Source organism: Equus przewalskii, chromosome 7 (genome assembly GCF_037783145.1).
Source record: "Equus przewalskii isolate Varuska chromosome 7, EquPr2, whole genome shotgun sequence".
Classification (NCBI taxonomy): domain Eukaryota; kingdom Metazoa; phylum Chordata; class Mammalia; order Perissodactyla; family Equidae; genus Equus; species Equus przewalskii.
The window spans coordinates 70,427,190-70,439,908 of NC_091837.1; the positions used below are offsets into that span (position 1 = coordinate 70,427,190).

At 44.9% G+C, this 12,719-nt stretch overlaps 1 protein-coding gene across 1 annotated transcript in view; it reads right to left on the reverse strand.

Annotated features, from left to right (window-relative positions):
- Positions 1 to 5,511: 5,511 nt before the first annotated feature.
- Positions 5,512 to 12,719, reverse strand: part of CFAP53 (cilia and flagella associated protein 53) — a 43,493-nt gene continuing 36,285 nt past the window's right edge. The window contains exon 8 of the mRNA XM_008514661.2: positions 5,512 to 11,319. Within this exon, the coding sequence (XP_008512883.2) occupies positions 11,091 to 11,319 (229 nt within the window). The 3' untranslated portion in view covers positions 5,512 to 11,090. The remainder of the gene's footprint in view (positions 11,320 to 12,719) is intronic.

Below are 12,719 nucleotides of genomic sequence, written 5' to 3' on the forward strand. Positions count from 1 at the left end.
TCCTTTCTTTACCCATTTAGTTAACAAACATTTATAGAGCCAGACATTTGCTAAGCGCTCGAGACAAAAAAGTGACAGGCAAGCCCCCTACCCCCAGGAGTGCCCAGGCTGGTGAGGAAAAGCAATGACAAGTGGGCAGTGTGGTTGGTCCTGTGCTGCCCACCCGGTGAGAGGCAGCTTTTCCCCTCCTGGGCCATCCGGTAGCAGCCACCTGCTGGCGTCTCGGATAATATTTGCTTCCCCAGCCTCAGCAGCTTTGGAGCGTGGGGAGGTATGTCATTTAGGATTTCATTTTTATGCTCTAGCTAAAACTTTATGGTGTGCTTTTTCTTCAACTTGTGTTACTCCATAAATTAGGCTGTAAAATTCTCACATACAGAAGATGTCTTTTGACTCAAGCGTTTGCCACTCCTGCTCAAGCTGGTCTTAAAGCTTATTCCACAAGTGGTCGGTGAAGTAACTGTCCCGCCCCTGGCTTCCCACTCCTCGTACCTCTGATACCACCCACAGGCAAGCTCGGTCCTGGAACTGCAACCGGTTTTAAGCTTAAAGTCTGTAAATTGTCTAACTCAGTCTTGACGCTCATCTTGCCTTGAACTACACTCCTCTTCCAGTAATTGGGATCCTGCTTTATTCGTTCACCCAGCCTCTGTCGCAGTCTGGTTATAGTAACTGAATCCTTCTCTTGTCCTAGTGCCCTCATCTTTCCCTGGTTCCTTACGTCATATCCAGCTTTTCCTGGGACAAGACTCGGCCTCACAGTCTTCGCTTGGTCCGCGATCTAATCTTTCAGCCCAGGTCTACGACTTTGTCCCAATACTTGCAGCACTTCCTCCTGGATGCCTGGACCTGCCTGTATCTTGCTTCCAGATTCCCGATGCTGTGATTCACTCACCTGTCAGGATTCCTGTGACCCACTGCTAGGACATTCCCAGACTTTCTGCTCGCCCTGTGGGATCTGCTTGGTTTGGGGGTCAGTGTCCCATGGCACACGGATGCAGCACCGTGAACTGTCACTATTGCACCACCAAATTCTGATTACAGTGTAAAATTTATTTTTGTTATGACTGAAGATGAACACACTTTTATGAACAGGATGTCATCTGCTTAGACTGAGAGGTAAGAAATGAGGTACCATGTTTGCTGGCACATCCAGGCTGAGAGTGTGGATGGTGCAGTCAAGCAGTCTACCTACACGCAGGAGGTCAGCGTGTAGTCCGCTGGCCCGGGTGCTCTTACAGACACTGTGAGGCATGCGCTGCTACAGTGGTGACCATGTTGTAATCACTGCCAACTTGTCTAGTTTTGTGTCTTTCAATCCTTTCAGATGCTTCAACAAATATTCCGGCATTTAAAGTTTGACTTGCAATATACATGGAAAAGTTGAAGAAGCATGACATGGTCAGGTTCGTCCTCCCATACCTGAGCCCTGGAGTCATCAACCAGCCCCTCCTCTTCTAAGGTGGTCAGTAGCATGGAGGTGCATAGTGCTGGCTGCTCAGCAATAATGATCAGGAATCAAAATGCACATTCCCTTCGATGCAGAAATTCCACTTTAGGAATTTACTTTCCTGGTATGCTCATGAGTTTATTCATGGCAGCATGACCTGAAATAACAAAAGACTGGAAACTACCTGAATATCCATCTACAGGAGTCTCCTGGTAGCACAATGCCCTAAGGAATTTTGTCCACGGAGATACTGGTCCAAACCTGGGTCATAGCAGTCTTGGAGATTAGTTTACCAGAACATTCTGTGGTAAGGGTAGGGCATTGCACACATGGGGACCCAGAACAGGTAAGTTTGGGGTCAGAAAAGAGAGAGAGGAGAACTGGCTGTGGGTGGGGGGAGGATGGGTAGCTATGTGTCCTTTGGGAGAAACAAGTGTGAGAGATGTGTCCAGCAGGTGGGGTTAGGGAGAGGGGACCCTACCCCCTGGGTGCTGGGCTGTGAGGAGCCAAACAGCATGAGGTAGGAGGAGGGCAGCAGTCTGAGAGCAGACACGGAAACTGCCAGAGATAAAAGTTGATTTTTGTATCTTTTACCATTGTGTCCTGGGTGGCCTTGGTGACTCCTCTTGCAGGCAACTAAGTAACGGAGCAGTCCCCCCTCTTCCTGACTGTTCCGAGCTGTATTTAGCACACGCTGTTGGGAAAGCTCATTCAATCTGAGTGATTTCCTCCCTTGCCTTTTTGCCTCACATAAATTTCTCCAGTTCTTGGCCTCAGACTTGGAATTTGATTTGCAGCATTTCAATGAAATGATTTGTTGTTTAGTGTAACTGCTCTAAATCCTTGTCTGGCTCTGTTTTCCCCGCCCTTGTTTTCTACAAATCACTCTGAGCTGCCTCCAGCTTCTCTCCCTGAGTCAGGTGCCAGCCCCTGGCTGCTTCCCTGGGCCACAGCGAGACTGCGGTTAGTCCTTTGAACGAAGAGCTAGAGTGGCCACACTCGTTCCTGAGACAGAGGTTCTGAAAGCTGGGGGGTGGGCTGGCGGCAGCGGGGCTGGGGGGGATCTGCAGGGGCAGAGCAATGGGCCTCAGTTTCCAATGCAGGGAGAGGCATATGCCCATATGCACAGCAGGGCTTTGGAATTTCACCATGGTTAGTGGCATGCTAAGTTCACATACACACACACACACCCCCCACCAGGATTTCTTCCATATGAATCAGGACCATTAAGCATTTATTCAAGGACTGCCATGGGCATGGTGTTCATTTTGAGTACATACCTACATTTTCACATGAGGCTTTCCAACATAATGGGTTTTTTATTTTTGCTTTTGCTTTTTGATTGAGCTACTTATACTCTTCAAGTGATTCAAGATACTACAAGCCATGTAACTCAAAGTTCTGTAACCTAAAAAAGTTTCAGGAAGCACCGCTTCAAAGGGGTTTGTTAGAAAGAGTACTGGGTTTGGGGCTAGATAACTCAAGTTCAAACCCTGGCCTTCCCAGCAGCCTGACCTGAGGGTCTAAGGGACTAAGACTCTGGCCCTGGATTTCTTCATTTGTAAACTTTATTTACTAATCCCTGCCTACAAGACAATAAGTAAATTCTAGTATATTCACACAATGATGCACTACCCAGCAATGACAGAGAATGAACTATAGTCGTGCACCGCAGAACGGTGTTTCAGTCCACGAGGGACCACATATTTGGCAGTGGTCCCATAGATTAGTACCATGGAGCCTAGGTGTGTGGTAGGCTATACCATCTAGGTTTGTGTAAGTGTATTCTATGTTGTACACACAACAACAAAACTGCCTAATGACGCATTTCTCAGAATGTATCCCCGTCGTTAAGCGACACATGACGGGACTGATACATGCAACAACATGGACGAATCACATAGACATGATGTCGAGTGAAAGGAGCCAGACACACAAGACTGCAATTCTGTATGATCCATTTATAGGAAGTTCAAGATCAGGCACAACGAATGGATGGTGGTGGAAGTCAGAATAGTGGTTATTTCTGAGGGAGCACTGACTAGCAGGGGGCATGAGAGAAACTGCAGGATGCCGGAAAATGTTCTCTATCTTGATCTGGTGGGGTTATACAGGGGCAAACAGGTAAAAATTCACCACGCCGTGCACTTTACACATTTTACTGTAGGACTGTTATACCTTAATTACAGAAAAAAAAAAATCCCCATAAAGTGTCCTTGGCTATGGTGAGGACCAAGTAAACCAGACACACTTGCGAAACACCAAACACGTATGAATGCTTATTGTTAAGTGATAACAATGTGGTAGAAAGATGTTAAAGTCTCAAGAAAGCCATACTGTTCTTTTAGATCAGAACTAATTTGATAATAGAAACTGAGCACTTCTGGGAAGTTACCTAATTTCACTGGAAGGATAGGATACGTATTACAGTCTGTAATATTTCTAATGTTGAATTATAGCAATGAGCATTTGTTGAGTGCTAACCCTGGGCTTGTATCATCTCACTGAATTTCCTAACAGTCAAGGCAAGGTTAGCTCTGCTGCCCTCAGTTCTTTGACCTCTCACCTGGCCATGGAAGTGAGTCAACCACTCAGCCAGGCCCCAGCTCTCGAAGTCACTATGGCTCTGCAGGCAACTAACAGTACCCCTTCTTCTTCCTGGAGTTCTGTGCAAATGGTTACGGCTGGTAGTGTTAACCGTATAATCAAGACCGTGCCCTTAGTGAGAAAGGAGGTGACTCGGTCTGGTCGTGAAGCACGCCTGAGATGGGGAGTGCAGCGATCGAAATTCTACAGGCAGTTAATCTCTATTGAAAATTGGTGGGGTTTAGGAAATTTTCCTTTCTCTCATTTGGGAAATGGGACTTTTTGGTCTGCCACAGAATGCTCTGACCTCCTGCTCCCAAGATAGATTCTCCAATTGAGTCGAGTCCAGTTCTAACTGTGGACCTGCCCCTGACAGACTCGCCTCCAAATATCCTCTTCCCTCGCTAAACCACCTACAGTCTACCTATAAGTCCAGCTCAAGTGCCCCCTTTTCCCGGAAGCCTTCCTTGATAGCCCCTTCCATGGGAAAATTCTCCCTTTCCAAAAACCCAGAGCAGCAGTGGTGTGGCTCCAAAGTGTGGCTTGGATAGTACCACCCTCCTCCACGTCACCAAAACCTCCTCTTCCAAGCTCCTCCAAATAGACATAAAATCTAAACAAAGACAGGGGCCAGCCTGATGGCGTAGAGGTTACGTTCGCTCTGCGTCGGTGACCCAGGGGTTGTGGGTTCAGATTCCAGGTGCAGACCTACACACCACTCATCAAGCCATACTGTGGTGGCATCCCACATGCAAAACAGAGGAAGATTGGCACAGATGTTAGCTCAGGGCCAATCTTCCTCACCAAAAGAAAAACAAACCAAAAACGCTAAACAAAGACAGTATGCTGCTATTCAAATGCAGCTTCAAGACACTCTCTCTAAGCCTGTCTCCTAACCAGAGGCCTCCCTTAAGCCCAAGCTACACAGAAATTCTGGAGCCTTTCAGAGGGCTCAGCATTAAGTCTGTTCTATACATTTGATTATATTTAACACAGCACTTGATTGCATGTTGCTCATACTGTTCTCAATTATTTCTTGTCTGTAGGTCTTGATCTTCAACAAGACTATAAACTCAAGGGAAGAAATTGTGTCACTCTTACTTTGTATGCTCCCCAGGGCCCAGCAGAGGGCTTAACGTAGCCAAGAGAGCACTAGTTACTAAAGGCGTTGAGATGTTCTGCTAAAACCATACTATATTTTGTAAATTCAGCAAATTAATTTTATTCATATTATTTATACTAGTAATACTGATAGTCATAATGAATGATTGTTAGTGTCCTTATTATTGCATTTTGTATTGATTTCTCCACTTGTTAAACACAATTTATAAAAAACCAATTGGACTTTAAACTGCACTGCTGCTATTTTCCAAGGTGAGATTGTACTTTTTCATTACGTCTTTAAAAACTATACTCAGCACATTTTGCAGGCTAATGAGATAAACTGCTCAAAAACAACACTGACATCTGTAGCGTGCGTATCAATAAACATGTTTTAATTCCAATCACGCATCTCCCCACATTGGGTTTAAGTTATTTCTCCTTCTGTTCAAATACCAATTGCAGTTTATTTACATAGATGATTAGCTTTTCCCATGGTCTTCCTCGAGTTGACAGCGGTGGGCTTGGCATTATGGCATTAAGCTTGGACCCTTATGTAGCACAGGTCCACAATTTTTTATCCAAATCCCTTGGGGCCAGATATGTTTTGGAATTCTGAGTCTTTTGGATTTTAGAAAGGTAGCAGATGCCTAAGGCATAGATTTTATAACACTCTCAGCCAGAACTGGGGCAATGCCCAGTGATCAAAAACATTAATAGCTCTACAGTAAAACCTAGTGAAATAATTTTAAGTAGTTTCGCTCTTGTTCAGGTCAGGTTTTGCTCCTAAATGAGGTTCAGCCTCAGACTTTCCGGAGTCAGAGCTTTTTGGATGTTGCAGCTGTAGGTGAGGGCTGCTGGCTGGGCTGGCTTCTGCTGTGTATATGAAGTAGGGTTGGCCACTGGGTTTGTCAGAGATTCCAGACCAGGGCCCCAGTGGCACCATCTATCTCTCATTCCTTCGGGGATTACAATTCAGTTCAGCAAACATTTGCTTCGGGGGGTCTGTATATGCCAGGTGCTGCGAGAGATTTTTAAAGGGAATAAGAAAGGGCTCTGGGGCCGGCCTGGTGGCACAGCGGTTAAGAGCGCATGTTCCGCTTCGGCAGCCTGGGGTTCGCCGGTTCGGATCCCGGGTGCAGACATGGCACCGCTTGGCACACCATGCTGTGGTAGGCGTCCAACGTATAAAGTAGAGGAAGATGGGCATGGATGTTAGCTCAGGGCCAGTCTTCCTCGGCAAAAAGAGGTAGATTGGCAGCAGTTAGCTCAGGGCTAATCTTTCTCAAAAAAAAAAAAAAGAAAGGTCTCTGTGTTAGCTCGGGCTGCCATATCAGATACCACAGGCTGAGTGGCTTACATAACAGACATTTATTTTCTCACAGTTCTGGAGGCTGGAAGACCAAGATCAAGATGCCAACAGCCTGGTTTATCGCAAGGCCTCCCTTTCTGGCTTGAAGATGGTCACCTTCTCCCTGTGTCCTCACATAGCATCTTCTCTGTGCACACTGAGAGAGAGCAATCTCTGGTATCTCTTCCTCTTCCAATGAGGACACCAGCCCTATCAGATTAGGGCGCCACCCTTATGACCTCATAAACCTAATTACCTCCCTCAAGGCCTTATCTCCAAGTACAGTCACACTGGGGGGTTAAGACTTCAACATCTGAATTTGGGAGGACACAGCTCAGGTCACTGTGGGTCCTTTCTCTCAAATAGCTCATAGCCAGCAGCAAGCAGAGGCCAGATCCCAGCTAAACTGTGACATGTGATAGAAAAGAGAACTCAGAGCTGGGAGTGAGCAGGGAGGCAGGGCGCCCTCAGGGAGTCTGGGGGGCAAACAGAGCAGATGACATTTGAGTTGAGCTCTCAGGGAGGGAAAGGGTGGAATTCCACGGGGCATGTGGCAGGGAGGACATGACATCCTGAAGCCACACCCTGAGTAAAGGCACAGCAGTGGGGCAATGTGCATGCGTGGACAGGGAGGGTGTCTGCTTGGGTGATGGTGACAGTCAGTTCTGGGTAGCTGGATTCTCGGTGCTCAGAGAGTTGTATACGAAAGGAGCCCTTTCCCTGCTCTATGCCAGTGTCTGTGGCTACTTAAAGCTAAAAGACATTTCCTGTCCAGAGCTGGCGGCTGTAGAAATGTCCAAGTCTCCTACCTCCGACGACTCATCTCCTGGCCCACCACCTGCCTGCTTCAGGTCTTGCATAGCTTCCTCATCGTCAGGGTTCTCTGCCTCCTCACGCTCAGCTCCAGCCTGCTGCTGGCCATTTCAGCTGTTTTCTGGGGCCTGTGTCTCTCCGCCCTGGCTTTATCCCACTTCAGCCTTGCTTGGCCTTCTTAGGTCTGGGTGCTAAGGAATAGGAAAGAAGGCTTGATGGTCACCCTTTCACTCTGGCCACTGATATTTCCTTTTGTCCTCCAGAACAAATAAGGAAACACTTTCTGAGGCCTTGATCTAGGCAAAGCCTTGTGCTGAAAGCTTGGGACCATCAAAGTTGTCTAAGACTTGGTACCTGCTTTAAGCAACTCAGTTGTTAAGCAATTAATTGGAGAAAAACACACACACATACACACATACATGGAAAATATGCAAAAAAAGAAAAAGCATAGTCTCAGCTGTGTGCTGCTGGACATATCCTAAGTCCTCATAACTTCCGTGGCCTTGCGATGCTCTATGTCGCTGCTCCCCTCTGTCCACCTGATTCCACTGATGGTTCTGTCCAGGGCGCCAGGGTCACCTCGAGCACATGCCCTGTATCAGTACCATCTTGCCCCAGGGCTTTCTTACAGCCTCCTGAGCCTCCCACCTGGTGAGGGGAGTCAGTGCCCCCAGGGTACCCCTCAAGCAAAGGGGGTAGGACTAGGGCAATAAATGCCCCAGCCTCCACTTGGGCTGTCCATACCTGCGAGGCTTTCTACACCCTTTCTCAGAAGGCCCCCAGGTGGAATGAGACGCAGCTGCCTGCAGCGGTAACCAGCCTATAACACATTCTTGTTCTGGCTCCTCCCCCGCTGCTCTGCTTCCTGGATCACCTACCAAATAACCGCAGCCAAGTCCTCATAGGCAACCAAACCCAATTCACTTTCTCATCTATAAAGCGAAGGATTTGGATGAGACACTCTCTCAGGTCCCTTTCGGCTCTCGAAGCACCTCAGTTTTTAGACAAGAAAAGTGAATTCCAGGAAGTCCTGCCGGAGATCACACAGCTGATTAATGGTACATGGGGCAAGAATCTAGCATGAAACTGTCATGTTATGTCAATTGCCCCAAAACCGTATCTACCAAGTCATTTCAAATAAAAGTCCCACATCACAATGCTTGGCAGCACTAAGCTAATAACCCTCAGCCTCTATCCAAAACACACGTCTTATAACTTTATAGAAAAGAATTGACATCGGAGGCATGTTGGATCTCAGAGCCCTCCTCCAGCCAACAGCTTCACAGGAGACAAACAGAATCACATCTTTTTATTGTGACCTGCACTAAGTGTGATAAAATACCCTTTTCCAGTTATCTCAGAGGCTTCTCTACATAGGAATGTATTTTTTTTATCAGATGAAATCCTCATCTATATTCTGAGAGGCTGTTTGCCCAGTTTATGTGAGGTAATTGAAATATCAGAAGGATGGTTTACAGAAGAAAAAGTATTCATGCGCATGTGTGATTTATGGATGTGCTTGATGGATTTGCGACAAAATGCTATGTTAGCAAAAATAAAGATTTGGATAGAGACCACAAAGTGATGGAAATGGAGTGAAAATAGCCTCCTGCTATATGTGTTCAAACAACAAGCCTTAAAGGGCATATTGGTTGATTAAGAGTGCTTTGATAACAAATTGGATTTTATGAAGAAATGATGATGTTATGTGATGGAAAAAGTGCTGAACCAAGAGATGGAGATTTGTTTGGGCTTCTGTTTATTTGCAAATTAAAGAAACCTAAAATATTTGTGATGGGTTTTTAAGCTCTAAAAGTCTCTAATTCATTGATTTTACCTGTACTACCTATTGTGGGGAGGCAGTAAAGCAGAGAGACAAAAGCATAGATTCTATAATCCAGGCTGGGTTCAAATGCCAGCACCACCACTTACTAACTGGGGTGTTTTCCAACACCAAAAACCAATCTGTGATTCTTCAGACACCAACGTTCAACAATTCAGTTCCCTTCTGACACTAACTACTCAGAGTCAGTGCAGACCCTACAGATTAAAGGCTCAGTCCCACAAGACTGTCCCTCACTTCAGAGGCCAGTCAAAAGTCCTGGGCTACCTGTACTTCTAACCAACTGGCTATAAATCGGGAGTTCCTATGACCTCCTTCTTAGTTTCAATAATTTGCTAGAACTCAAGAACACTCTTTACCTACATTTACTGGTTTATTATAAAGGATACAACTCAGGGACAGCCAAATGGAAGAGACGCATAGGGCAAGGTACGGGGGAGGCAGAGCTTCCATGCCCTTTCCAGATGTGCCGCCCTCTCCAGATGTGCCACCCTTCCAGCTCCTCCACGTGTTCACCAACTGGAGCTCTCCATTGACCATCATTATTCAAGCATTTCTATACAACTCAGCCTCTAGCCTCTCCCCTTTCTGGAGCTTCTCCCTTTTCTGGGTGGGGCTGAAAGCTCCAATCTGCTGTATCTTTGTGACCTTGGGTTAGGCAAAGATTTCTCAAATACATCACCAAAAGCATGATCCATAAAAGAAAAAAATAATTTAGACTTTGTCAAAAGTTAAAACTTTTGCTCTTCAAAAGATGTTAAGAAAACGAAAAAACAAGCCTCAGACTAGGAGAAAATATTTGCCAATCATATAACTGATAAAGAACTTGCTTCCAGAATATATAAAGAAGTCTTACAACTTAGTAATCAGAAGACAAACAACCCAATTAGAAAATGGGGAAAAAATATTTGAATAGACACTTCACAAAACAAGAAGCCATGTTGGAGACTGGCTACCACACTACTGTTACCTCTCACCTGGGTTACTGTGTTTGCTTCTTAATTGAACCCCTGTTTCAGTCTCCCTGAAGTCTACTCTCACCCTAGCAGCCAGCAACCCTCTTACATCATATCATGTTGCTCCTCTGCTCAAAACCCTGTTATAACAGCTTCCTATAGCCACATAAAAGCCGGTCTTTACCATGTTCCCAAGGACTGACATCATCAGGCCCCCACTACCTTTCTGATTAATCTTCTACGTGTCTCTCCTCACTCTACTCCAGCAGACACACTAAGCAGACTTCTGCCCCAGGGCTCTTCCACTGGCTCTCTTCTCTGCCTGGGATGTTTCCCCCCAGATAACCATATGGCTGGTTCATTTAAATACCAGCTGCTCAAAGAGATCTTTTTTGACCACCACATATAAAATAAAATAGCACTCCTGCCATTTCCTGTTTTATGGCACTTAACATTCATCTCCTAGTTTCCTCCACTAGGATGTAAGCTCCATGAAAGCAAGAGGTTTGTTTAGTTCTTGCTGAAGTCTCAGTATCCAGAATAGTGTCTAGCACAGGGGCGGCATTCAGTAAATATTTTTTTAACGACTGAATAAGTGGGTTAATGAAAATGGCGGCCAGTCCCAGCTCTGTCTGCAAAAATGCCCTGCTAATATTGTGAATTACTTATATGAGGGAGAAGAGAAAGGAGGCAACAGGGAATAGGCATATTGGTAGACAGATGGAAGAAAGTGTAGCTCTTAATAAATGAACAAGAAAGGGAGGCATGGGGTAAGTCAGGAAAATAACTGTGTGATATGAAGTACATCATTCAGATTCCTAAGTCTATAAAATCTAAAAAAGGAACAAAGTTTAATTTGAAGGAAGAAAATTATGCATAATTATGCAAACTCTGAGGAAAAAAGTTATCCATGAGTTAAAAGGAACATACAAGCATACTGTAGTTAAAAATATTAAAAGACTGAGAAAATCAATATTGATGCTCATGAAACTATGGCGGCAGCTTATTCGGGCACCCCCTCCGCATGGGATGAATGTTTCGGGGCAGCACGTGGTGGACAGACAGGACCTCCTGGATCTTGTCCTGGCAAAGCTTGTTTGCTGCCACCCCTGCTTCAAACTCTCGGCGTTCCTCTTCCTTCTCTGCTTCCCGGGCCTGCTGCTGGTAGGACATCTGCATCTGAAGTTGCCTCCTGTACTCCTGGACTAAACTGGAGCGTCTAAAGTGTTAGAAATGACAAAGTATCCAATTATAAAAGTAAGCATTTGGATTTACTTAGGGCATTAAAATTAAAATGTAACTTGTGAGGTCAAATTAAAATTCCCATTAAAAGCAGAGTGAGTGAAGAAGAAATAGATAAAAAAAATTCAATAATGTGTTTATTACATAATAAGAATTAAGATAATCTTAGAAGAAATATTGATTTTAGGGAGGGAATTCTTCCACACTCAAAACATTGATTACTTTGTGGAGAGAGTCCTTGCCTCTCTCCACTCCCTCTCTCGCTCCTCTCTAAGGAAGAGGGGACTTACCTATTGGGAACAGGCTAGTCTGCCTGTTTTCCCCTCTGCTCTCTGTCAGAGGGCCATGGCCCTGCAGGGGAGGCCTGCAGTGGTGTGACATTGCTGGTGGCTGGGTGGGCTAGTTTGCTTCATTCTATTCAGTATTAACTAGACAATTTCCTCCAAATATAAGACACATTTTAAAATTTATAGTGTGACTTTTTTTTATTGTGGTAAAAAAAACATAATATAAAATCTGCCATCTTAACAATTTTTAAGTAAACAGTTTAGTAGTGTTAAGTACATTGCTGTGAAACAGATCTCCAGGACTTTTTCATCTTTCTCCAGAAACTCTGCACCCGTAAGTAACTCCCCGTTGCCCCCTCCCCCTACGCCTTAGTCATCACCATTCCATTTGTTGTCTCTATGAATATGACTACTCCAGGTACCTCAGGTAAGTGAAATCATACAGTATTTGTTTTTTTGTGACTGGCTTATTTCTCTTAGCATAATGTCCTCAAGGTTCATCCATGCTGTAACATCTGACAGGATTTCCTTCCTTTTTAAGGCTGATGGTCCATTTTATATGTATACCACATTCTGTTTATCCATGCATCTGTTAACGGACATTTGGGTTATTTCTACCTCTTGGCTATTGTGAATAGTGCTGCTATGAATTCAGCTGTGCAAATATCTCTTCAAGGCCCTGCCTTCAATTATTTTCAATATATCCTCACAAGCAGGATTGCTGGATCATATAGTCATTCTATTTTTAACTTTTTGAGGAAACTTCATACTGTTTTCCATAGCAGTTGCACCATTTTACAATCAGTAAGCTACATTTTAATATCAGCTTTTATCAGAAATAAAGATTATAGAATGCATGTACCTCTGTGGCAGATTCTGTTCTCCAAAGATGACCACAGTAATATCTCCTCTCCCACACACTCTTCTGCAATGTGAACCTCTACTCCCCTTATCAAGAGGTGGAGCTTATTTCTCCATCCCCTTGGATCTGGATGGGCCCTTTTTACCAGCAAAAGAATATGACAGAAGTGATGCCATGCTAGTCACAGGTGTAGCCCTTAACTGGCCTGGAAATTTCATCCTCCTATCT